At 44.0% G+C, this 27,830-nt stretch overlaps 1 protein-coding gene across 1 annotated transcript in view; it reads left to right on the top strand.

Annotated features, from left to right (window-relative positions):
* Positions 1 to 27,830, top strand: part of LOC146796142 (SCO-spondin-like) — a 1,481,201-nt gene that overhangs the window by 30,870 nt on the left and 1,422,501 nt on the right. Inside the window, exons 9-14 of the mRNA XM_085631266.1 lie at positions 162 to 290; positions 3,444 to 3,606; positions 6,668 to 6,908; positions 20,298 to 20,436; positions 22,016 to 22,142; positions 24,022 to 24,194. Of these exons, the coding sequence (XP_085487392.1) occupies positions 162 to 290; positions 3,444 to 3,606; positions 6,668 to 6,908; positions 20,298 to 20,436; positions 22,016 to 22,142; positions 24,022 to 24,194 (972 nt within the window). The remainder of the gene's footprint in view (positions 1 to 161; positions 291 to 3,443; positions 3,607 to 6,667; positions 6,909 to 20,297; positions 20,437 to 22,015; positions 22,143 to 24,021; positions 24,195 to 27,830) is intronic.

The raw sequence follows: 27,830 nt of genomic DNA, 5'->3' as shown, positions 1-27,830 counted from the left end.
GACGGATCTGGCGAGGGGTGACTAGATGTGAAGGAGGTCAGATGTAACCACTCAGCGGCGTGTAAGAAGAAACTGGGTGGATGAAAGCTAGAGGGTAGGAGGTCAGGGGGAAAAGGTCACTGGCTCTGGCTCAGTTCTGATCAATTCTGCCCTTGTATTAGGTTTCCTGTGAAGATGCTGCAGAGCTGGGGCACAGCTGTGATGGTGCTGACCATGCCACAGAGAGAGCAGAGGCTGAGACTATATGCGGGAAGCTTCTTGTAGACCCCTTCAGACAGTGCCACTCCAAGGTAAGTCCAGCACCTCAGGTTGTGCCACTCCAACATACAAACGGCACCCTCAGACATTCTAGTACAAACTTTCTAACTCACACGGTACCACAGCGTGACACACGGTTTCAACACTCTTCACAAGGTCACCCAGTATAGAGGAGCCATCACATGTTGACCGGTGAGAAGAGCCAAAACACTTCCATAGAGTGGGGTCTCAGCTTGTGTGGAAATTGTCTACACCACAGGAGGCCATTTAAGGTTAACACCACCAGGACTTGCTATACGGCTGCAGGTGACTTCATTTTTGTTCGAGCAGGGTATGGGTGGCTGCTCAGTCAGTGTCCAGGAGGAAACTCCTCCCCACATGCCCATCCTTTTAAGCCCCCTTCCTTCCTAGTGCCATTGCACTGTAGAAATTATTCCAACATTGGCAGATTTTCAGATTCATAGATGTGGACTAGCAGGTCCAAACTATTCACAGTGATGCGAGCGGGCAGATGCTCGGCAACATAGACATGGCTGTGGTGGACGTGTGTGCAAGCAAATGACTGATGTCTGGGTTCACGCTCTGGAAGGAAAAGGTTGCTGTAGGGGACATCAGAGGAACAGAGTAGATTACTGTGTCCTCCCAGTGAGTAGACCACTAGCCAAATGTATAAATGACTGCCAAGCTGGTGGTCATTTATAAAGCATTGGCAGAAATCTCTATCCCAGCGGTTCCTGTCAGTGCTTTTCGCTGTTTGGTGCAGGGTCGCCAGAAGGTAGTTATAGAGTTATAGTTAGGACCTAGTGTTCATAGAAAAAGCGTTCTTTGTTTTGCTAATAACTTTTGTGCTGTTTGATGAATCTTCCCAATATTTTTAATACTAGTTTGATACTCACAACAGCTGCTGTCTGGAAAGTTTTAGAGTGATTCATCAAGTGGGGGCCGAGAAAAAGGAGGGGGTCTTAAAATGCGTTTTCCACATGCAATTTCCCATATGGATTTTAACACGCCTGCAGCCCAAACTGCTGAACAGATTTACACCAAATTTGGCAGAAAGCTAGCTCTTGGTCCAGAAAGAGAACTTTTTGTGAATCCATTCATAGTGTACATCTATGGACATGGACCGTCAGCAGATCCGACAGATCTCATGGATTCAACCAGGAAGTGGTGGCAGCTGTCTTGGGACTCAGCCTTGGCCTAGTCCCAAAAAAACATTAAAAGAAGATAAAGGGGAAATGTAGTAATACCCTGACCCTCCCAGGCCTGTGGGTGGCACCATAAGAGCTTTTTGTAAAAAATAATATTCATGGATGATCAGAGGATCCATGGGAGAAAAAAAAATGCAAGCCTGTTCTGTGCTAGTATTTAACGAACTCCCCGGGTTGGCCAGGTCCCCAGGGAATTCATTATTCAATATATAGGGGCCCAGACTTATTTCATAGTGGGAGGGGGGCAAAATTCAGTCTGGGGACTGCCACCACCCAGGGCCCGGCCGTGATAATAAAGGGAAGAGGGCCCCCGGGACACAGCAGTTTCCCTGCCCACACTGGTGTGAGCAGGAAAACATGTGTTTGCACTCACATGAAGGGAGCAATTTCAAAGCTCCAGCCAAGCAAGATCAAACACTAGGTGTCCTCCCAGCAGGCAGTAGCAAGAAAAATGCTCCTGCCCACTGGGAGTGGTATTTTCTCCTGTTTTCCTGACCGTGCTGAAGTGGACAGGAAAAAATTGCTCTCTTCCACAGGGACCAGCATATTTAGCTGCTCCCAGCTGGCAGGAGCAATGCTGGTTTCCTTTCAAGGCTGGGAGCTGGCGGAGCCGAGGGGGCATTGGGACTCTCTCCCGCATCCCCCAACAGTCATGCAGTGGGTGCCCTGGGAGGGCTCTAGGGCACCCACCCTTTATTCACTGAGCCCTGAGGTAATGGGGTTTCTGGGGAAAATAATCAACCCAGAAAGCGGGGGCTGAAATTAACTGATGGAGGGGGGCAGGGCAGTGCAGCACCCCCTTTCACAAATTAGCTGGGCCCCTGGAGCAGAATTCGACCTGGGGAGAGGGTCAGCGCGTCCCCACTCCCTCACTTTTAACTGGTGAGACCCCAGGCGATGGGATACCTTGGTCTGATGATGGCTCGGGGGAGGGGGTTTGCGTACCCCCCTCCCCATTAGACAAGGAGGAGGGATACTTGGGGCCAAATTGGCCCAGGGAGGGGGCCTGCATGCCCGTCTCCCCCTTTTAATACATTTGGGCCCTGGAAGATGGGGGCCAGAAATTGGCCCAAGAGGGGGGCTGCACGGCTCCTCTCCAATTACAATACAGCTGAGCCCTGGAAGCCCCCATAAATCCACTGGTGCGCCCCAGGAAGTAGTCCTCAAGTCCCAAAAACTTGAGGAGGGGTACCACATACCCCCCTCCCCTAAAACAATGTGGCAAACCCCACAGGATAGGGTCCCGAGCCGAATTGGCCTGTGGAGGGGAGCTGCATGCCCCCCTCCCAGGTTGTCTGTCTTTTTGGGGGTTGGCCAGTAGGCCTGGCCATGTGGCCAAACCCCACCGCACATGGCGAAAATCCTTGCGCGGTGTGGGGTTGGCTGAAGGTGGGGGTTTAGCTGCAGGCCTGGCCCTGCAGACAACCCTCCCGCCATGCACTGCCAAAGTCCAAGCGCCGCAGCGGTTGGATTAACGTATGATAATTAAATATCACTCAGGGCCAAATTATTAATGCGTGCACTGATCAGACTGAATTTCCGCTCATGACAGGAACAATCTGCCAGTAGATCAATTTATCCATTCAGAAACTGAAAATGTAACTTACTTGAAAAGAACATTGCTCTTTTAGTAAATTCATTTGAGAGTTTTAACGAACACACTTTTTAAAGTGTTTCTTTAAACGACTCTAAATGTATTTATTATGACATTTTCTAGTAATTAGACACAGTTTTATAACACATGAAACCCATTTCTTGAAGATAAATTATTTAATTGTTGTCACATATTTAATGCATATTTCACAAGTAAAGGTTCATGAGCAGCCTAGCAAAGAAATACGTTTTTACCAGGTAAGACACTTTAAGTCCAAGGAATGGGCTCTTGGCAGGCGTTAGATGCTCGTTGTCACGTAATCTCTCTCTCTCTCTCTCTCTCTCTCTCTCTCTCTCTCTCTCTCTCTCTCTCTCTCTCTGCAGGTGGATCCAACTGGTTTCTATGACACCTGTATGTACTCTTACTGCCAGGAAGTGGCCAGGGGCAACAAAAGAGCTGCCACTGTGTGTGACTCCTTCGCCAGCTATGCCAGGGAGTGCGCCCAGCAGCGCATTTTCATCAATTGGAGGAGGCTGGGGTTTTGTGGTACGTAGCCTCAACTAGTGTTTTGATTTTCCAGTGCTGCTTGTAATGTGAGTTAGGAAGACGATGCTGCTTTCTGAGCACATTGGTATAGCTGGGTATTAGATATCAGTGATCTTAACTTTTACCTAAGGAAACTCAACACTCTCCTGAAAGTGACAAATTCATCATGTTGCCCTGGAGGTTAGCTTAACACATTGTCTCATTGTTGTCCTTTTTTTCTATGCTGGTGCATTCTGCGAATAAAGATATTATGTGCTCACTGCGGCTGCAAAACTGTAGACCTACTTCTCTGCATTAAGGGCATGTGAGAAGTTGGGTTGTTGTTCGACTTGGGTGTAAGCCCTGGTCCAGCAACAGCCGCAATCCCACCACAAAAAAATCTCTAAATTAACCTGTGCTTAACCCTGGGTAGCTTGGCACAAAAAGTATTCAGGCTTAACTTAGAGTCAATGCGTAAAGTATTTATGCAGCACACAAGCTGTAATAAAGTGAAAACACAACACAAGAAAAACTCCACAGCAATCTAGAAAAGTAGAGTAACTTTTAAAACATTATTTGACACCAAAATGACAAAAATCCATACAGGAGGATCAAAATTAGGATCTGTTGTCAGATCAAAGCACTGACAACAGACATCTAATTGCACAAGTCTGGGCGGGTCAAAGTAAACAAATATGGCCAACCGAGATGGAGCACTGTTCGGTTAGAAGAAGAGGATTGGGCCCTGTCAGAGCTTACATTCGGACTTAAAAGTAATTCTGAGAAAAAGTGTTCTGAGAAGGTAAAGTTCAGTGGGATAGGCTGCAGGAGGTGTTAGAGGAGGGAGCATTATCATAGGATAGCTTTGGGTTGAAGCCACTGTGAATATTTCTACGTTCAGAATACGTCTCCGAAATGGAGGTCGAAAACATCCGGCGGGACGAGGCAGAGGTATGTAGCCGAAGACTGTTCCACAAGGCTCGATACCCCTTTGGGGAAGGACCACTGAAAAGGATTCATTGCTGCAAAGAGGAATGTTACGGGAGAAGCCACAAAGTCAATCCGACCGGCGATGCACATTGTGTCACCATGACCGATGAAGTACCTAGAAGGACCATAGCTACATCTAATAGACGGCAATAAGACCAAAGTATATATTGTAGTGATCACCAAATAACTCATTTGTTCAAACATAAGAGACTCCATTTACATACCAGGCCTATGATAACACATACTCAGTAGTGAAAAAGGAAAAAAGAGGAAAGTGAAAAAGAAAAAGGACTTGAATATAACCATGAAAAAGGTAAGCATATCTATTGTGACCAAGCCATTATAGGCCTATGGCTCCTAGTCAGTGTCTCATACGAGGCATGAACCACCAATGTCAGTATAGAACCTGAATGGAGTAAGAGCTAACACGACAGTCAAAGGGGACCATGAGGGCCCAGCACATTAAACTGCAACCTTAACAAAGAATGCAAAACAAACATATATATAGAGCATATAATATATTGCATGTACATGGCCATGCGGTGTTAATGTACAATAGGGGACATTTATTCAAGGCCACATACCTGAACAATTCACAGGTGTTACCAGAAGCTCAAATTAGTACGCAGTAGACCAAGGTAGTGCTACAAGAGGATGAAAGACCAGTGACAAATACGAAGAATTTATCATACAAAATACACGTGAAGGACAATGTAAGGCAATCGAACGAGTACATAAACAAGTCATGGGAGTGCTAGATTAGCAATCCAGCGCGCGGTACCCGATGCGTGTAAAACCATCAGGTGGCATAGTGTTTGACCTAAAGCGCACACATGATGTAGAATTATCCCTACATGCTGTGTGTATGTGGAAATGCTGGTGCCTAACATGAGAACCACACGTATCTCTAGTATAGTTGTTGCAGGACATACATGTTGTATATGAACAGTAGATGCTCATGCAGCTATAGTAGAAACAGATATATGAAAATGTTCACCAGTGAAACTGCGCATTCGGTGCATCAACTCCTGCGTCACATTAGCTGATGCCTGTGCACCATGGCGATCATACAACCTTGTGAGTCGAGTAGTTAGAGCAATATTTCTACTATAGTAAATGTACAAACAGCGGTACTACAGGAACTGCAGAAACATCTGCACAACCCTAGGAGAGCAAACCAACAGGTCCAGTTCCGCTGTACAATCATGCCACACAAAGCTTTGAGAGGAGGTCCTGCTATCCTGATTCACTGATCTGGGCCGGTTCACTCTGTGATGTCTCTGGTGTGATAAGTAAATCAGGATGGTAAGACCTTTTTTTAAAGCTTTGTCTTGTTTCTTTCCCCAGTCCTAAACCTGACATTTAAAGTTCATTAGGTAGAGGGGGTTTCCTTCTGTGTATCTTACAAACATGCTACACAAACACCTGTTCACTAGTAGCTGCAGCACAAACCCTGCACAATCATTTGCATTGTAGTTGCTGAGTATCCCAACTCCCTTCTCATTTACATGTCTTGTTAACATGCCTTGCTCGAGTCCAGTCTTCAGAAATGTGTCTAACTCAGCCCTTCAGAGATTCAGGCCTGTGTCATTAAGACTGCACACAAAGCTCGGAAGTGCTTTAACCCATGGAGCTATCTTACTGACAGTCTCAGCAACTTCAAGATTGTACCATATACCCACACGGTCTCCTACTCGATCTCTTGCACGCCATCTCTCTGGTCCCCTATCACCTCTTCCCCTCACTCTTCTACACTTTCTGTCACTCACCTCTTCACTCCATAAACTACTCACTATCTTGGCCAGTCCCTCAGATACTCATCCCCTTCAATGAGCCCTTCCCGGATCCTTTCCAATCTCACATCTTGCTTCCTTCAGTTACTCTCTTCTTGACTTATCACGAGATACCTTTATGCTTTCTTCTTTTGCCTTATTCCAGTCTTTTTTGTTTGAATGGCAGTGATTTATTGTACGGTCTGCTGTAGTTGTCTCTGAGATTGGGGCTGGCAGTTCCTAGTTGAAGTATTAATGCTGTGTTTGACATTGGGCGTTTCTCTGGCACTATTTGAATGTTCTGTGTGTTATCTTTTCAGATAAGCAGTGTGGGAGGGGCAAGGAGTACTCCGACTGTGTTTCCTCTTGCCCCGCCAGCTGTGCCACGGTTGGCACTTCTGAACAGGGATCATGTCGCGACGACTGTGTGAGCGGCTGCGAGTGCCCACCAGGGCTTTACCTGGAGGATGGTGTCTGTGTGAAAGAGGTGGAGTGCCCCTGTTACTACCGACGACTGAAGTACCCGCCGGGGGCTGTCACCCGGCAGAAGTGCAACCAATGGTAAGTATTACTGCGGCTTACACTACTGCCCCTTTATTGGGGATGGATGCCTCAGGGTTCCAGACAAAGATGTCTAACCTGTTTTACATGCTGAAATCAGGACAGGGCTGCAGGTAACAATACTGATGGGAGTAATGGAGTCCAAGCACCAAGAGGCCTACGAATGGAAGTGCACTACAAAAATACCCCCATTCATTCCGTCGTTCATCCGAAAGATTAGCACATTGACACCAAGCAGGAGTAAATCATTTGTTTTCATTAATGTACTTTGACAATGAAGATTAGTAAGTATGAATTCTAGCCAATTCAGAATTGGGATGAAGGGATAATTATTCATGTATGTTAATTTAATATTAATTAAAGTTAAAATTAAATAGCTTTCCATTTCATTTGGGGTCGCGAGATCAGTGGCACGTATCATGTCATGTGCAGATCTAATGCCATTCAAAAGCAGAGACTAGCCATTAATTTGTGCCAGTGCTCAGCACGGGAACCTATTCCTAAACACTGGCACTTATGTAAGACAGTCTTCCTCATGCTGGTGCTCCCAACTATGTTTGAGCACTAAAGTGCTTAATGTACTTCAAAAATCTAATAAAACCAGTGGGTCCAGGCCATCCGTTTAGCTTGAGGTGACCTGAAGTTGTCCAAAACATCACACTTGTACTGTATGATGCTTAGCATTTGGTGCTGGCAGGGGCTGCAGGTAGTGCCAACCACAGTGGTCTACTGAGAAACCCCTCGGGCCTTGGCACTTGTGTTTTGACAAATTAAGGACTGGCGGAGACTCAATAGATCTGACAGAAGGTGAGTGTAATAGGTGGAGAAGTTACCTTTCAGTCCGGGAGTCCTATGCCTTGGCGAAGCCTGCGGAGAGACAACTGGCTCTTCTGCTGCCTGCTCTATGGGTCATCGCCAGTGTCTTACAATGAGTCTCATACAGGCTTGCCACATCTGGAGTAATATGGTCTCAAGCTTGTCACTCTTCTCCAGGCCTGTCACAACTGGCAATACCATCTATGAGATTACCCTGGTCTGTGAATTACCATGTATTTTATGTCGGTGGTAGACACCCGAACACCTTTACCGCTCAGTTTCCAAGGTCCCAGTCACATGATCCCCGAAAAGATTCCAATGATTGTCATGCCTTTGTCTTATAATTGGAGAGGATCCTCCTGCCATATTCTTTGAGCCACAGATTCCTACACACCCTAAGACAGCGCTACGAAGCTTGATATGGCCCTGCCTAGTGCTAGACAAAACTGTAGAGCTGGCAGTCTTCGGGCACAGTCAGACATTTGCTTAGGGAAGCAAGAGTTAAATGGAAGTAAAATACTTTCATTCCATGATTCATGTTATCCCAGCTTGAAGGCTGAATTGCTATAGTGTTTTCTTCTCAAAGGACATATAAAAGTGATTAGCAGGACTGAAGCCCACTGTCTTACAAACAAAATCATGATCTTTTTGTAATGCAACATTTTATTTATTCAGGCATGGTGAAATGTACACTTTTAAATATGTTAACAAAGATTATTGATTTTAAAATATTATCACTTTGAGTTCAAAATTAAATAATTCCCTAGTTGAGTGTGAAAGAGATGCATTTGACTTACGATAGGTGAAAGGTATATCCAAATGTTCCCCATACATTTATATTTGAAATCCTATTTAATATTTTCGTTGTTTTCATATAGCTTTAAAAGTCTGGAGGCTGCTTCAGAGTGCTGATAAAAACTGAATATGATTGCAAGTCTCACACATCAAGACACAGTTGTGTTTTTTGTGTATCCCTGTCATGAAGTTGAAGAGTTTGAAATATAAATGATAATGTTAAGAGTGTTTGGGTCCTTAAGGCAATCTCTTTAATTATGAATTTGTGCTTCATCCTTGATAGGAAGTCTCACACTCACAGGGTGGCAGCAGATAGATATCTACAGCTAGGAAGTCTGGCTGTATCTTGCAAAATGTATCATTGCCAATAGTCCTATTTAAGGGTGCAATGTATATGTTAAATACTTTGCTAATTAGTTGGTGTGTTTTGAGTATGTGTTGTGTAGGTGTGTGTATGTGCATCTTCCCTGTAGGGCAAGTATGATAGGCCGGACTTGAAAGTTTTTGCCTAGGGAACCAAAACCCCCATAGTCGACTATGCCAAATTGTAAAATAAAAAAAAAAGTTTGGCATAAACTACCCTTCTGTAAGTGACAGTTTGAAACTAAAAGCTTCTTAAACAGTTCAAAACAGGATTTCATAGTTTTTAGTAGGGTAACTGGAACTTAAGTTACAAATCTTGAATACCTTTCAAATGTGTGTCTGGGACACATCTTTGCTTTTGAGAATGGTCTTAGTCAAACCAGAAACACAAATTCGGATCAGGGGGCATTATTAGAAGGACAGAGATCTGTGAACCTGCCAACTCACAGGGTACCAATACATGTCACGGTTACAGCACTCTTCACACAGCCACCCGATGAAGAGGCGTTTCACATGGGGTTGTAGGTCAAAGTATAGAGGTCAGTAATATCACACCTCAAAAATATCCATTACAGAATATCACAACTTCTGTTATAGCATCAAGGCAAATTTATATAGATATGTTTTCTGTTCCTAACTATACACGTATGTACCATGATGATATATATATATATATATATTCACTGAAAAAAAACATAGGTTTCAGAGACGTTATAGTTAGAAATTAGCATTTAAAAAACCTTAGAAATTCACAGAAAAAAACATAGGTTGCAGGGGTGATATAGTTAGCTGCCCTTTTCACTCATACAAAACCATAGAAATTCCTCCGTTATAGTTAGTTCTGCTAACTATAACTCACGCGCCCGCAATGCACTGCTGATGATGTCACATATTGCATCATTCATGACATGGTCAGTGACATCACTGATGACATCACTGATGACATCTCAAATGACATCACTGATGGCATCACTGATGACATCATCCACTGAATGTGGTTTAGTTTCAAATTTAAATATGTATTATATATATACACTAATCTGTATTGAAGATTGAGTGGATATATAACTGTCTAGATGGAGGATTTAGTAGCTGTCTGACTGTCTTTTTAAGTGAGTAATTAAAAGTGTCTCACTTAATACATGGATTAGTAACTAAACTATGTGAATGTGTGCAGCACTGTCTCTGTTGTTGTATAACATGCTGCATCAGTTGGTCACTAACTACATGAGTGTGTATATTAGTTATTGATTAGTTGGGTGAGTATTTGTATGGGACACTGAGTTTGTGTGTGGTTGGATGGGCTGTGTGTAACTCTATGCATAGATGTGTGAATGGTTGATTGACTAGGTGTATGGGTTTAAGAGTGCATGTGGAAACAGTTGTTTGGGTGACTGAGTGTATTTATTTCTGTGTTGGTGAACGAATATATGTTTTAGTTGTACATCTTCAACAAAGTCATTGTATGTGAGAGTTGGTGTATATAAATAAGTATGTGTAAGAGTCAGTGATTGTGAGAGTAATTATATGAATGAGTGTATAATTGTAATGGTGCTTTTTTAACATATTAACGATGAGTTACTATGTGTTTGAATAAATGAGGTGTTGTTGGATAATTGTGTAAGTGAGTAAATTTAAGTGCGATACATTTTTTTCATGAGTGAGTAGGATGACTGCATAACAGACTAAGATGACTGCTGATGTGTCAATGTCTATATCTGTGTATAAGTGCATTTGATAGTGTTCTATTAATGTCAATGTGATGTCACTGACCATGTCATGAATGATGCAATATGTGACATCATCAGCAGTGCATTGCGGGTGCGTGAGTTATAGTTAGCAGAACTAACTATAACGGAGGAATTTCTATGGTTTTGTATGAGTGAAATGGGCAGCTAACTAGAACACCCCTGAAACCTATGGCTTTTTCTGTTAATTTCTAAGGTTTTTTAAATGATAATTTCTAACTATAACGTCTCTGAAACCTATGTTTTTTTTCAGTGAATTTCAAAGGTTTTTTAAATGCTAACTTTTAAGTGTGATAGTAGTTATATCTATTTTTTGTACTGATTTTGTACAGTTTTTTAACTGTTTATTTATAAATATTTTATTCATTAAATAACATTATATATTTTTCTGAAAATTGCACACAAAAAAATTATTTTAATTAAAACTGAAATATTGATTAATTTTCTTGTTTTCATTTTTTATTTTAATATATTTATATTATTTTCTTTAAAAAAGAAAAATTCCAATTTTTTTCGGAGTCGTGTACACATCACGGTGGGTGCGCGCATTCTAGCCGCCATTTTAGAAAAGTCATGAAGGATCCACGTATGGTGTGCGGTGGCTGCGTGTTTTTCAGTTACATCATATACATTTAATATCACGTGATATGCACGATTGGTATGCGACCAGTCTGCGACTCCTACTCCCGCGCATTTGCGACACATGCGCATTGCAGTACGAGATGTTTGCGCGGTTGCAGGTCCCGCGTGACATCATATACGTGCTGGGGCTCGCTGCGTGCGCGACTCCCGCAAAAAAAATGTATGTTCCAAAATTATATGTATGTGTCTTTAATAGACATATTAAGGCAAGAGATTATGTAAGATATTCATCAAAATAATATATTACCTGAGCTAACTATAACTTACGATCCGCAATGCACTACTTATGACCTCACATATTACTTCACTCATGACATGGTCAGTGGCATTATTTGTGTGTCCTTCGAGCTACAAATAAACTAAATAAATCATTCAGTCCTTATTTTCTGTCCTTTTTTAATTAATGATCCAAATCCAGTAGCATAAATCCGACATGCCTATGCACTAAACAATGAATTCCTCAGTTTTCCATTGCCAGCATACTATCCAGCTGCACACTATTCATCTGATATTCTGAAAGTATACCTCTCATTTGAGCACTAATATGTGCAGGAACCCCTTAAAAATCAGCTTTTCGTCTCGTTTGCCAAGACTCTGCACTTTTGCAGTCCATTTTGCCTTTTGCCCCCCTCTTCCACACCATGAAATGGAAAGTAGTGCCAGGTCGATTTGTAGTGTAGGGAAGGTGTAGCCTCTCAAATACAAAACATATTTTCACTGGAAAAGTGCCCTTTTCTCAGCATAAATAGGTGTTTGCGCTGTTTTACACCACATCAAGAGGGCATTACTTAGGTGTAAATTGGGCAGATCAGCATAAGCACACCAATCTACTATAATAGCCAGCTTTGCGTCAAAATTAAGCCTGATCTACTAAGATTTTTTTTTGTGAAATATATTTATTAACATTTTTGCAACAAAATCACATCACATCTCGTTACACTTATTTGATCGACAGTAGTAGTGCTGTCCAGTCGTAAGACGTACATCCTGCACTCAGAGGGGGTATCTGTTGTTACAGTCTACATGTCTTCCCTATACGGTGACGCCGGGGGGAACTGGGGAGAATAAAACTGGGGATGCATTGTAGGGGGGAGCCAGGGTGTGTGCAATGGGTAGGGCGTCCGGGTCAGGTCAGCTGTAGTGTGTAGATGTCAGGACACTGTTTTTTAGGCAAACGTTAGGACAACGGAGCCAGTGGCAGTATGTCATGTAGTGCACTGTAGGGTTTTGTGTGCCTCACGCGTTGGTCGAGGAGGTGGGGGCGGTGTTATGTGTACTCTCGTTCGGGGTACATGCTTCCAAGTCTGTAGTGGTATGTTGAGATGTGCTTGAATCAGTACGCGTTTGTAAGTGCTGGAACTGTTGTGATAATGGGGCCCATTCCATAGATATGGGATGCTTTCGCAGTCCTTTAACCTCATCCTCCCGAAGTGTTTCTTCTTCTGCTGCCGCCCATTTTTTCACCGCTCCCACCCATGCCTCTACTGGGTGGCCCAATGGGGCTCGCCAGTTCATGGCGATGCTTCTTTTAGCTAGTAGGGTTGCTAGTGTTGTGAAGCGGACGGGCACTTTGTGTGTTTTTGGTCTTTGGAATATTCCGAGAGCGACCGCCTCCCAGGTGTGAATATCCGTAAGACCTGTGAGTTCTTTAAGTGTCTCAAGGACTATAGACCAGAACTGTCGTAGGGTGGGGCAGCTTCAGAACATGTGGTGAAAGTGGTCATCTGGTGAGTGACATCTGGGGCACAGAAATCGAGTGTCAGGGTAGAACCACTGTAGGCGCACTGGTGTTTGATACGCTCTATGTAGGACATAAAACTGTATGTTTTTAAAACGTGTGTTCCTAGATACTTTTTTGGGAAACTCTAGGGCCTCTCCCACTCCCTGTTGTGAGCTGACGTTCAAGTTCGTCCTCCCATGTGGCTCGGAGAACAAGCAGTGGTTTATTTGTAAGCTCTCTTATGGATTTATATAGCCATGTAACTAGGTGCCGACCTGTACCCATATGTAGCATGGTGTGAATGACCGGGTGTGTCTTTGGCTCGCCTGTAGAAAGGTCAGAGTGTGGCCGAAAATGTTCTAGGAGCTGTCGGTGAATTCAAAACTGTCCCCAGGGTAGATCGTAATCCCCCATGAGCTGGTCGTAAGGTCTGAGCTGCCCTTCTGCGAACAGCGCCTCTGTCTCTGTTTTATCACAGTCTGTCCACACACGGAGCATGGCTGTCGTAAAGTATGTCTCCTGCTTGGGCCAGCCGACCAGCGGTAGCCGAGGGGAGTAATGTGGGGTCTCTGCCGAAGTGCGGTGGATTCTTTGCATACATCGACGGGCCACCTACACCTGTAGCGGATACGTCCGTCGAGGTTTAGTACCTGGTACCAGTAGGCGACGGAGTTCCGGGGTAGGGAACGGGCCCTGGGATGTATGAGTTTCTCCTGTATTCCTACCTGCTGTCCAGCACGATAGCCATTGTAACTGCGCTGCTGGAAAGTACGATTCAAAGGAGGGGGCGCCTAGCCCCCTTGTGTGGTGGGTAATTGCAGTTTAGTGAGGGCTATCAGATGTCTGTGTGCTCCCCAGATGAGTGAGCGGAGGAGCGAGTCTAGGTCTCGAAAAAAGGGATCACCGGTAGATTCGTGAAGTGGTACAGCAGACGGGGGACAATGATCATCTTAGCTATGGCCACGCAGCCTATCGGGGCCAGCGGGAGGTTCTTCCAAAATCCCACCGCCAATCTAATGCCGGCCAGCACTTTGCGATGGTTGCCCTCATATAAGTCAGTGGGGGAGTGGTATAGGTGGACGCCGAGATATCGGGGGGCGTGTGTGCTCCAAATTAGGCTCTGCATACCAATTCGTACCTCTTGTGGCACGAGGTTTGATTGATTGATTGAAAATAATTTATATTGCGCAAAACAATAACCCGCAGGTATCAAGGCGCCTATTAAAAGAGATAAAAATATCAGTATACCACCTTACACATAGGCTTGCAGGAAGAGGCAGGTTTTGAGGGCGCTTCGGAATCTCTGTAGGGAAGGCAACGACCTGAGATCCAAAGAAAGACCAGGTTTGGGTGTAATGGGTATAGTGCAGAGTTGTCCCAGTTTACTTTAAGACCGGACGCCTCCGCGAACTCCGTTAGGGTTGTCCAGATGGGTGTGAGGTCGGTGGTGATATCTCGGATATATAGTAAGAGGTCGTCCACGTACATGGAGACGCTATGGACGGTGTCCGCTATGGGGATGCCCCATTTGGTTCCCTCCTCGCGTAATCGGATTGCCAGCGGTTCTACCGGTAAGGCAAAGATCAGGGGCGATAGTGGGCACCCTTGTCTTGTCCCCCTCTCAACCTTGAATGATGATGATATGTATTGGCCCAGTCGAATATGGAATGTGAGCGCGGTGTAGAGGAGCCGTGTGTACGTGAGGAGGGTTGGGTCCATCCCTGCTCGTTGCAACACAGCGAAAAGGTGTGGCCAAGTGAGAGTGTCAAAGGCCTTTTCAAGGTCTAAGATTAAGCAGGCCGCGTTAGGGTGTGTATTTTCCACTTGATCCTGAATATGGAACAAGCGACGTATGTTTGGTGATGTATTTCTGCCGGGTACAAACCCGCATTGATCTGGATGGACTAAGGGTCGCAGAATTTGTTCGTACCTATCTGCCAGAATTTTCCCCAGTATTTTGCAGTCGGCCGAGAGGAGCGTGATAGGACGATAAGAAGATAACTGTTGTGGGTCTCGGTGTGGTTTAAGGAATGTTACTATGACCGACTCGCAGAGGGAGCTGGGCAGTTCTCCCCTCTCCAGTGCGACCGCAAACATCTCTGCTAGGCGAGGGACTAGCAGGGGGGAGAAGGTGCTGTAATACTCAAGAGGTAGACCGTCCAGGCCCGGTGCCTTATTTCGCACTAGCGCATGAATCGCGTGGGTGACGTCAGTCGGTATTATTTTCGCGTCTAGGGTGTTTTTCTCTGATTCTGAGATGTGTGGAATAGATAGGGGGTCCAGAAAGTGGCTGATCGCCTCCTGTCTGAGATGTGATGGGGTGCGGTAAATTGTAGTATAATAATGCTGGAATGCAGTTAGGATGTCCATTTGGGATCGCACTAGGTTACCGGAAGGGTCTATTATCTCGGTGGTGGGTTTTGTGTCTGTGTCTGGTTTTGCTAGCCAAGCTAGGAGTGTGCCCGTTTTATCTCTTTCTTTATGCATTCGAGAGGCGTAGGCTCTAAAGTTGTATTTGCGTAGGTCTGCCATGGCTGCAGCGTACTGTGTTTTTGCTGCCGCTACTTGTGCTGCTGTTGCAGCATTGGTATCTTCCTGTCGTGTGAGGGTGGCCAACTTCAGTTCTGTGGTGGTGAGTGTGGGTTCTAGTGTGCGCTTCACCCCTATTATTTGTTTAATGCATGCTCCCCGAGCCACTATCTTAAATGCGTCCCATTCAACCAGTTTGGAGGAGGCCGTCCCCGAGTTGTTGGAAAAGTAGTCCTGTATGTCTTGTTTGTGGTCGTGTTTGAACACTTGGTCCGTCAGACAGTCGCGTGGGAGGCGCCAAGTGGGCACCGGAGGGTGAGGGGGCCTCCATTGAATACGCAAGATGTGTGCATCGTGATCCGAAATCACGCGGCCTAGGTAAACCGTGTGCTGCACTTTAGGAATCAGTAATGGGGAACATAAAAATCTATCTAATCGGATCCGTAGGTTATGCGGAATAGAATGGAATGAGTAGAGACGTGACAGAGGGTGGTGTGCTCTCCAAGCGTCTATTAGCGCCCAGTGTGTAACCCAACTTTGAAAGCGCTCCGTCTGCTTCGGTGCGGGTGAATGTGGTGGTGGTGGGTGGGATCTGTCTAGAGCAATGTTGAGCGCGCAGTTGTAGTCGTCCCCTAGGATCCTTGGGATAGATGCGAATTGAAGCCTGATCTACTAAGATAACCAGACTAGGCTTTGCATAAAATAATATGCCTCCTCGAGACAGATGCAAACCTTCCACACATTGCATGTTTGCTGCACTGTACAATACTCATACAGTGTGTGGAATGTTTTAGAATTTGTCAAGGAGTAGGATTTTGTACTGAAATAGAATTCATCCAGTAGAAATGCTATCCTAGACAGCATTCTCACTAGGCCTGGGCGAAATTTAAATTACTTCAGCGTAATTCGCATAATTTTGGGAATTTTGTGTTTCTCTTGTAACACAAAGTTCCCAAAAGGGCACCATTACAACACTTCACGCATTTACACTCTATGTGCGGTAAATATTTACAACCAACCTGCCATTTGTGGTAAAAATGTACCACAATCTCACGGGGACAACAGAATGTGAGCGTTTGTTGTTTGCAGTGCTTTCGTTTTGTGGCAGAAGAGATGTTGGAGTTGCAGGGCAGGTTACTGGAGTTGTTGTAATGAGGCCCAATATGTTCACGTTGGCTTACTGCAGTCTTACAGGGAAATCTTCCTTCTGGGTCGTAGCCTGTGATTTGCGGAGTATATCTGGTGCCAAGGCAACCACTAATAAGGCCTTCGTTATGATTGGCCTGGAGCAGTAACCCCTGGACCATTTTTAGTAGCCATTCTGAGTAGCCCAGTTTTTCCGGGTCTCTGATTACTGCTTCTGAAACTACCACAAATGGTAATCCTGGACTCAGGAGCACCGGACGCATGTGCAATGATGCAGGCATCTGCTGTGCCCGGCCCTGCTCACCTTGCTTCTGCCCACAGTGTTTAATTTGTAAAAAATATAAGTGACAGGGCCCTCGTCAAGAGGCCACCCCAGCTTGCACCACCCATTGCGACTGCCGTCACTGCCAACGATAGTATTTACAAGACTGCTATTCATCACACTACTACAAGTATGACAATTCAGAGTGTTTGAGGCCCCTCAAAGCTGTAAGAATGGTTTGGGAGGCAGGTATTAGTTGTTTTAATATCTATTTGCCTAATAAACAACTGTGTTGTGGTCCTCTCCACATTACACAAACAGTGCCACCATGTGGTAGGTGTCATAAGTCCCGGTGTTGTCAATTATGTGCCTGTGCCTAGCACCGGAAACCACCGGCTCAAATTAAGCACTGCCACAGGGGGAGCTTGAAGTGATCCCTCCAGCTAGTCTCCCTCTTAGTCTGTCCTCCCTCGACCTCCCACTCTCCGCCACCCACCCCATGAGCCAACACAAAGGTTCCCCTGCCATTCACCACCTGTTACACCTGATTTGGCCTGCTTTCCCCCTGAATTTGAGGAGAAAGCAGAATTGGGCCCTGTATTCCTCTAGTTTGGGTAAAATAGCTTGTAATGCCTATATTAGGCGCAGGGATTGCAACTGACATTGGTAATTCCTGACCCTATACCCCTGCGCCAAAATAACAGGGACTCCGCAATGAGGTCCTAAAATTGTGTTTTGTATTACTATATGAATCACAACAGAGTAAGGGCCAGATTTACCAAGTTCTGACAGAGCGCAGTGCAGCAGCTGTAAATGCTGCGGTGCGCTGCGTGAGGAGAGAGCTGTAGAGCGCCAAATTGATTGAAATAAGGCACTCTCCTCCCCTCTCCCTAATGCCGGTGCAGAAATGTGCAACCGTACGCCACGCACACACCTTTGCGCCATAGTGCAAGGGTGTCTCCGTGAGTGTAGCATAGGTTTTGTACTGCAAGGGTGCGCTTACAGTACAAAATACCATGCATAGACTGACTTCAACCCTTTTCCGACTTTGAATGTGTGCTGTAAAGTGCAGCACATGTACAAAGTCGGAAAAAGGAAGGAGAAATTAAAGCATTTCTCCTTCCTTGCGCCTACTTTAAAAGAGCGCTAAACCCTGTCTACTTTGTTTAGTAAATTAGGTTTAGCACCAGAAACCATGGGTGGTTGCATGGGGGCGCCCATGCTCCACCCATGATGCGTCCCCTTGGCGCTAAGTAATTCAAAGCAGCGCTGTGCACTGCTTTACGTTACTTTCACATTATTTCCAGCGCTAAACAAGTTTAGCACTGGAATGTAAATCCGAAAAAAAGATTTTGCGCCGAATTGCGTCACTTTTGTGATATAAACACGGCTTAAAATCTTAGTAAATCTGCCATTAAGACTTTAAAGTTGGGACCTAACAACTCGATAACACCCTGCCAGCACTTGACAATAACTTCAAACACAGGTTGCTAGGGGTGACAGAAAGGTTTCAGCATTTGTGCTAGTAATCTCTTATAAAATGCTTATCAGTGTCGGCTCCTCCATCACTTTAAAGTGAAGCTTTCCCTGTGGGAATAGTTGGCAATAAACGCTGCTACATTTTTCGGTGCTGCATTTTGCGTGCTGTTATTAGGAAAATTGACTGACACCCACAAACATTGCAGAATGTGTACCCATTTTGAACCTTCTAAAGGGAGCAATCTTTGGAAGAAAAAGTAGACCACTCTCTTCCTTATGTCAGGCACCTCTGTGTTTGGCTAATCAAGTAATTATAGCAGTTCTTGACCCCCACTTGGCAGCTGTGTACTTCTGTACTATAAGCAGGGCCAGTGGAATTATGTGGCTGGGCAGGACCAAATTATGTAGCAGAGTTGATTAAATCATGCAACAAGAAAAGGGAAAATATTAAGCATTATGCTGCACATTTATGTGATAGCATTACTTTTTATTTGTCATTTTTACACTTCTTAACACTGTCTGGACATAGGTTTCATCTCATTAATATCTGTTTAATACCCACGAATACCCGAGAATATATCAATAATCAACAGAAAGGTGACCAGTCAACCTTTGCAAAAGGCCTTCCACAGTGCGGCAACAGGTGTTTTAGTAACTTTTGGACTATTCGGCCTAGAAATATTTTGTTGTTGAAATCAGCAGATTATACGGCATATGATAGATCATGTGGCAATACGGCAAATCCATAAATATGCGGAAAACGCTGCTGCCGCAAAATTGCATACTTCCAGTGGTCCTCACCATTATAGACCAATGACATGAGAAAATGTATATGCTGATCGTGCAATAGATAAACTCAACACGTCATGCATAAAAAGAAACAGCACAAAGACTACGATTCACTAGTTTACAGCTGACTCCCTTCATTTCATATATTTATAAGATATTTGGTACAAATGGTGCAATCAAAGCCAAGCCGAAAATGGCTTGCATTGTGTATAGTGTATAGTGTAACATGTATATAGCATTTTAAACCCCCTATATGGGGGGTACATTACATTTTCTGACTGGTACCTGCCTGTGAGGTTGGCACAGAGTTCTATTTGTTGTGGTCTTATGCCATAAGCATGTTATGTCCTGTGTGAATGTGGAGAGAGGTGCTGTTATCTTGCCTTGGGGCACCGCGCCTAGCAGTGTGATGGAGGAGGTGTGAGAGATGGTTCTTAGCACTTATTTATTTGATCTAAGCTCATAATCTAGAATAAGCCAGCGCCATTCGGTTTGTGAAACAAGGACGAGGTTGAGTCACACCGCATCAGGGCCTGATTGCTTCCTTGGAGAGGACTGGAAGAAGTTCTGTACCGAGACCTGAAGAACAGTAAAATAAAATAAATAAAAGGCTTCATTGTGCCTACCAAAGGATCCAACATTTTGCCACGATCAAAATACATTTTCGCCACTAAAATTTAATGTGTAAAAATGTAGGCAATTTAATTTTTCTCTACACAGTTATCTTTAAGTTAGGTTCCCCATCTAGTCAATTTTGTCAATCCTAATTAAATAAAATAGTTTTCCTTTCTCTGTACAGCCTTCCTTAAATCTTATCAGGTTTGCCAATCTTAATGAGATGAAATGGTATTTCTTCCAATCAGAAGTTATGGGGTTGAATTCCAGTGGTATAGACACAGCCTTTCATCCTTCTGTGGTCAACGCAATGAGCGTCAATGCAGTAGGATACGAATAATACCTCTCCTTCACAGCGCTTTGAAGCTGCAGTACTGTGACATGAAGCACTACATAAATAATGCAATGTTAGTATTTAAAGCAGGCGAGTTTGGACTGTGGTTCTCAGAGGTTGTGACTATTGTGCCCCTCTCTTCTGCCCACAGTGTTTGCCAAGGTGGGCGCTGGCAGTGCTCCAAGGAGAAGTGTGCAGCGGAGTGCTTCTTACTGGGGGATCCTCACTACGTGACCTTTGACCGGAAGAGATACTCGTTCCACGGGACGTGCGACTACAGCCTGGTGCAGGTACGAGAAAGATCTCTCCTCACCCCCTCCTTTCTCTCCAGGGCTTGCCCGCACTGCAGTGTGTGCGGTTATTAAGTACTCCGATTCCCCCTGAGGCAGATTATCCATCAACAAGTAAGTAAATATACATCAAACAAACAAACAAGCAAACACATACATAAATAAATAAATAAATAAAGTCACAGTTTTCCTGATTGGAAGTGTTCTCTTGCCGATCCACATCATACCTGCTCCCACATTATATTCACTAAAGGGTTAAACCGGGGCTATTGGTAATTAGAGCTGATTCCCTGTAGCCTCCTATGGGATGAAGAGTAACATGCAGAAATAGGTAGGAGCGAACTATTGATGTCATTACATGCATAGGGGGCACGGTTCTCCAGGTGTGAACTGGAGGTTTGTCCCTGGTAGCACATGCGGAAATATCAGTGCCTGAAATGGAAAAAAGAAGTGCAGGTACTCCGTATCAAAGTGCCTGCTTGTTTCTGAGAAGTGTCGGTACTTTCCAATTAAAAGTATTATGTTTCTCTTGAGAAGAGCAGGTACTCTCCTTCTCAAAATAATAAAAGTGCCGGTACTCAGTACCGGACAAAGTAGCCCATTTGAAGCACTGGATAATATTGGATGTGGTCAAACCGCAGCACTTCAAGTTACCGTTGTGGAAGTAACTCGGCTTGCACGGCAGGATGGCCAGAATTTACAAAAAGTTAGTCAAACTGTGGCAGATTGAGTCTCATCCTCCTGGCCTTTGCAAAGCACTTGCCTAATGTGACATCTATTGATGCTCCAGGAAACTAGCCCTCCTCCACCTCACTCAAAGGAAATGCAGTATTAAAGAAGCATTGGCAAATCACATACGCCTTTCATCGACAAAGCCAAGATTTGTTTTCAAACATATGCATTAGACATTAAAAGTTTAAAAGAAAAAAATTTAAAAATGCTGCTGTCTAAATGCGGCATGCCTATGTTTGAAAAAATAAAGTAATTACAAAAAATGGCCCTTTGCGAAAACAATTTATAACAAAAAAACATAGAACTAAAGCAGAGATTGGCCTACAGCTCCGTCACTGAGGTGCACTTCTTTCTAGCTGGATGTGCACATGTGCAAGAGCAAACGTACAACATTCCCAAGGGACTTAATAGCTTAATAGCTGAACTGGGCTCACCCATTGTCCCATGATATAGGCAGAGGTATGAGGAATCAAAAAGTGAATGACAGACCAGTGGATGAACACGGCTGCCAAAAGGCCCTTTATGTGTACATATATTTATGTACATTTATTATGATTTGAAGGAATGCATGAAGTTGGTCTGACAGCCAAAGCCATCTCTAAGCTAGACCTAAAAATAGTCAACAATGTTGAATTAACCTCATACCTCCCCAGTCATAATATTAGGGATGTTTTACCTGTTTTACTTATATATAGCACACTGGCACTTTCCATATTTTTTCCTCTGAGTGTTTTTGTAGATAATGTGCATTGAAAGGGTTGTGATTGTACTACTTTTTAAGATGACTTTGTGTTTAATAGAAAAAAGCAAAAAAAGATGCTATGTGCTACTATGTCTGTGTTTTTAGGATTTCGTGGAGGGAAAGCTGCTGATTACAGCAGAGAACGTGGTGTGTGGGAGTAAAGGAGAAGTGAACTGCCTGCGCGCCATCACAATTACTGTGCACAAGACATCCGCCCGTCTTACAACTACAGGTAAATATGGGAATGTTAGACCTTCTCAGCAATATGAATGTTGCTCTAATATGAATTTACCTTAAAAAAGGAAAAGACAAGAGGTGTTTGGCAAAACAGGAACACATTGGTTTTAATAAACGCAGCGGCTGGGGGAGCATCGACAGAGTAGCATCTGAAAAAAGTCTTGTACAGATGTTTTGGCTGCTGACCATTTAAAATGCTCATGAGGTACAATACATCAATCCAGCATTCTTGGCCTAGTCATAAACAACAAGTACAACCATTTGATAAGGGGGACACAGGTGGCTCTCGATCTTGGGGCCAGCTAGTGTGGGCCAGTGTGTATGCGTCCAGATGTCTGACGTGGGGAGCTCATGATCACTATGTGTGGTGTGTATGCTGTGTCCTGATTGTCTGAGTGTTCCTAACTGCATGTGACATCTATCTGTGCAGTATTTTGGGAATGCACGCCCTTGGCCAAACGTGCTTTATTGGGGACAATTTCCTCTGGCCTGTTTGTGGTGCAGCTGCCTATCTGTTGGAACGATCAGGGTTGTCCCTGGGTGCATGTTTGTCTTTGGGCTAAGTGTAACCCCACCTGAGACTTGTCAATCGGTAGGCTCAGGTTATGGTCGCAGGTCTTGTCTGACCACGTATCTCTGACTCAAGGTTAATGGGGAGGTCACCTTTTGTGAGATGCCATCACCCTCTTTAACTTAGTATTCTCTAAGTTCCGGTCACTGTACTTCTGTTATGTTTTCATGTTAGGTTGGAGGCTAGCTTGCTCCGAGCGCCCCACACCTCTAGTCCCCCCCGGGACTTCGTAGGGTTAGTGTGTTACACTGTTATATATATAACACAAACATACAACACAACCATTTTTTAAAATGGGAGAAATTTAAAGTGCAGAAAAAGGTTCTGTAAAATGCAAAAATGTTCAGAATATGGAAAAATAATCGCACTTTAAATTTCTCCCACTTTAAAAGATGGCTGAATTTTTCACTTATAAATATGACATAGTGTCTACCGGCCACTGGGAGCAAGATGCCTACTGTGTGAAAATGTGACACTTTGCAGTGGCAGAAAATTAAAGTGAAGAGTTAACTATACGTTTATATCGATTCTGTAAAACTTGTTATTTAAATTTCTCCCATTTCAAAGTGTCACACTTCCAAACAGCAGGCATCTTGGACTCAATGGCCTGTCAACACAGTGCTATATTTATAACAGAAAAATACAACCATTTGTTTAAATACATAGAATTTAAAGTAAAGAAACATGCTTCATAAAATTTTAAGATGTAATTAGCTTAATTGAAATGGAGAAAACATTAAGACTTAATGTTTCATATAAATATTTTTCTTCACTTAAAATTTCTCCCATTTAAAATATTGACTGTATTTGTTAGTTATAAATATGCACAGTGCACACTACCCGCTGGGAGAAAGAGGCCTGATTTTTGTAAATGCAACACTTTGAAATAGGAGAAAATTAAAATGAAGAGTGAACTTAATGATTAAGTCTTCATTTTAATTTTTCCCCATTTAAAGCATTCAGAAACATCATTTTGTTCTCACGCTACAATATTGAGTTGGCAAGAACTTTTACTAAAGAGTTAAATATCAGTGCTTCAGTTCCTCTGTGCCCCACCCTGGGTCATAATTCTGGCTCTAGCACTGCTCATTATCAGACTCTGTTATCTGCAAGCTGATGATAATAATGTAAGATAAACTTAGCCTTCCCTTAACTTCAAAAAGAAAATGTGACCCTGTGCTTATTTCAAACTCAAGGCTGCGAGCTACTCTGAAGGTGCCTGAGAGCTGTGGGTAGCTCGCCATCGACTGGTGGGCGCACCTGTACTAATCTCTCACCTTGTATTTCTCTTTGTTTACTTCAGGGGACGTAACAGTGGATGGCCAAGAAGTTGCATTGCCCTATGCCAGCACGACACTCTCTGTGAGACGGGCCTCTTCTTCCTTCATCCTCCTTCAGTCGTTTGGGGTGCACATCCTGTGGGGCTTGGAGTTCAGGCTGGTCTACATCACTCTCCAGCCAGTCTTTGTGGACAAGGTGAGTGCTCCATGGCATCACATCTCTGTTCATCATTGCTCAATCTGCTGGTGATGCTCCTTTGAGTCAAACAAATGGTATTCTTGACTTCTGCACTTGCTCTCTCAGAGAAGTCATCCCTTGCTCCCACTATGCATCTGAAATATTCATGCACTGGAGACAAAAAGTTGAATATGTTATTTCTGACTTGTATTAGTTTCCTTATTTTCTTTTTTGCTCCTGTGCTGCCTTCCACACACTTGACTCAGTTTTTTGGTCTTACAGTTTATGCTGTGATCCAGCATTCGGTGGCATGGCTGGACAGTCTCTACTGTACTCCATTAGTCTGTGACACAGCAGTCACTGTAATCATTCTGTGCTGTGGTACCAGAATATCATTTACAGAATATAGTCTGACATAAATATTGTGCCCTAAATATCATTTACAAAAATGTTGCCACGTTGGAGGACAAAATAGAATATTTTATATCCAATGAGGGCATATTTTTGCAATTGATATTTAGGACAATTTGGGACAAAAAAGATATTCTGATATTTGACTGCTTCTGTAGTCTCTGCTATCCTTAAGAAGTCTCTGCCCAGCTCAAGCAATTTGTGCTGTGCTGCTGCATTCTACTCGGCGCTTCCACTGCCTCTACCATGCTAGTGTAGTCTGTGTTGTGGTCATATAGTCTCTGCTATGCTCCTGTAGTCCATGGTGTGTGGCTATTGTCTCTGCTGTGCTCCAGCAACCTGTGTTGTGCTTCCTAAGTCTGTTTTCCTTCAGTTTGTGCTGCTGTGCACCAGTAGTCTGTGCTCCTACCGTCCGTTCTGTACTCTTCCAGTCTATGCTTTGCTCCACTGATTGGCGCTGTACTCCAGCAGTCTGTTGTTTTCTCCAGTAGATCGTGCCATGGTTTGGCAGTCTCTGCTGAGCTGCTAAATCTGTGTCCCAGTATTCATTGTAAGGCTTCTCCAGTCTCGGTTGTCCTCATGCAGTCTCTGTTTCTTCTTCAACAGTCCCTCTTGTGCTGAGCTCCAACAATCAGTGCTGTGTTCCTGCAGTCTGTACTATGCTTCCGCATTACACACTCCTACATCTGTACTGTGCTACTGTAGTCTATGATGTGCTCAGGTAGTTTTGGCTGTGCTCTTACAGTCTATGTTGTGTGGCTAAACTCCTGGCTAAACTCCCTGCTGTGCTCCACTCTTCTTTACTTTGCTATTATGGTATAGTCTGTGTTCCAATATTTATTTAATTATTTGAAGGTTTTATATAGCGCGAACAAGACCCTTGCGGGTATCAGAGCGCTTTACAAGGTAAATATCGCAGATACATGGGTATATGGTAAATAACATACTTTCATAAAAATCACGGATAGTAGAATCAACATATCGAAGATACATTGGCATATGGTAAATGACATATAGTTCCACACAAATCAAGCACAGTATAATCACAGTATCGAAGATACATTGAGAATTAGTAAATAATATATAGTTCCATCATAATCAAGAATAGAGTCGTATAATCACAGTAACCCATGCTCAAGTGAACTTAGCCATGAGAAGGGATTTCACTTCTTTTTTGAAGGATGCAGTAGAGGGATTAAGTCTAGTTTCTGGGGGCAAAGCATGGCTGCAATGTTCCAGCAGTCTCTGTCATGCTTCTGTGCAGTCTATTGTGCTTTTGCAGTAACTGCTGTGCTCTTGCATTGCGCACTTTGCTCCAGTAATCTGTGCTGTGCTTTTGCAGTCTGTATTCCTCAGTTTGTGCTGTGCTTCTTTGGTCCTGCTTGTCACCAGTAGTCTGTGCTGTGTTCCTGCAGTTTCTGCAATGCTTCTGTAGCCTTTGCCGTGCTTCAGTAATCTCTGCTATGCTCAAACAGCATGGACCATGCTCCTGCGGTCTCTGCTGTGCTTCTGTAGTCTGTACCACAGCAGCCATTGCAATGTTTTTTCAGTCTTTTTTGTGATTCTGCAGTTTTAGTTTGTTTTTCTGCGGTGCCTGCTATACTCCCACAATTAGTACTGTACTCCTGCAGTTTTTACTGTGCTTCTGCAGTCTGCCCTCTTGCAGTTGGTGTTAAGATCCAGTTGTCTATGATCCTGCTGTCTGCTTCAGACTTCAGAGGTGTGTGCCTTTACATTCATGTCTGTGCACCTGCTGTCATTGTTGTGCCTCAGGAGTCTGTGGTGTGCCCCTGCAGTTTGTGCTACTAGAGTCTGTGCTGTGCTCCAGGAATCTGTGCTGTGTTCCTGTTGTCTGTGCTTTACTCCAGCAGCCTTTACTTCTACAATGAAATATGAAATACCAGCATTTGTAAAGTGCACAGCTACCTCCAGAGAGGTGTCCTGGCGCTGGGGGCCATTGGGAAGATTAAGCGAGCTATTGCCCAGGGTCACAAGGTGCTGGGCTAACCTGCCCCTGGCATGAGCCCCCGTGTTCCGGAGTCAGCCGCCCTGGCCAATGCATCACACCTCTTCACAATCTGTGCATTGATCCCAGCTCCTCATGCTCTTGGAGTCTGCTCTATGGTGGTCCAGGAGTCTGTGCTATGCTTGTGCAGTTACTGCTGTGCCCCAACAGTAAATTATATGCATGTGTGGTATGTGACATGCTCCTCCAGTCCCTACCGTGCCCCAGCAGTCTCTGCTCTTTACCTGTAGCATGTAGCACACATTTGCAACCTCTTTGATTTCCAGTTGTTGTGCAATTTCTGTAGTTTTAGCTGTGCTCCAGCTGCCCATGCTGTGCTCGCCCGGCCTATGCTGCACATCACAGCATGTATCAGAAGCCCCAATTAAACGGTGGATCATGTCTCTCCAAACAGGCTATCTGTGTCCATTAAAATGAAGAACAAGGGCAAGGTCGAAGCCCTGATGAAGACCCACCTGTGGTGGTGGAAAGCATTAGCAGGTTTTTCTCTGAGGGAAGCTAAACTGAAGTTTCTCTAATTCTTTTATCAAACCCTGGACCTCATTTTCGAAATGAATTCCTCAAAACAGTTTTTGTACCCCTCCATGAAAACTAAATGAACAAGCAGGGGTCACATGAACACAATCAATTAATTAATTTAATCAATGTGCCCAACGCCATCCTTATATAATATGAACAGCTGTGTGTCAAAAACTGTTTACTGTAAACATATTATATTTACTCTTAACTTTCACAGTGAACAATTGTGTTTAAGTGAGCCACAGTGGTGAACATGTGAGAAAATTGTGCACTATGTGTAACACACTGTTGAACAAAATGATCCTTTATATGCCAGTCATGTTCAAAATCCCAAATGATTGTCAATTACACCAATAACCGATGATGCCACCATAAGGCTGTATCATCCTTCGAAATACTAAATTGCATTTTAGCTCCATACGGTAGGGAGGGGGGAAGCTCAGGGGCAGGACGACAGTTAAACTTTCTTGAAATAAAGAGTATTAGGTCCAACCCCGTCAGTGAAAAAAAAAAAGAAACACCTCACATTATGTTAGGCTTGAACATTTTAGAAAACGTAGCATCCTAGGATAGTTATAAAAGTTTGGAGAAGAATGGCCTGCTCGTGACTGAAGATATGGTTTCAGACAGTGGCGTCCTTAGACGTGGGCCAGATGGGGCCCGCGCTCAAGCTCCATCTACCCTACCCACCACTTGTG

Source organism: Triturus cristatus, chromosome 10, assembly GCF_964204655.1.
Source record: "Triturus cristatus chromosome 10, aTriCri1.1, whole genome shotgun sequence".
Lineage (NCBI taxonomy): Eukaryota > Metazoa > Chordata > Amphibia > Caudata > Salamandridae > Triturus > Triturus cristatus.
The sequence above is the reverse complement of the archived record's forward strand: the minus strand, read 5'-3'. Positions and strand labels throughout refer to the sequence as shown.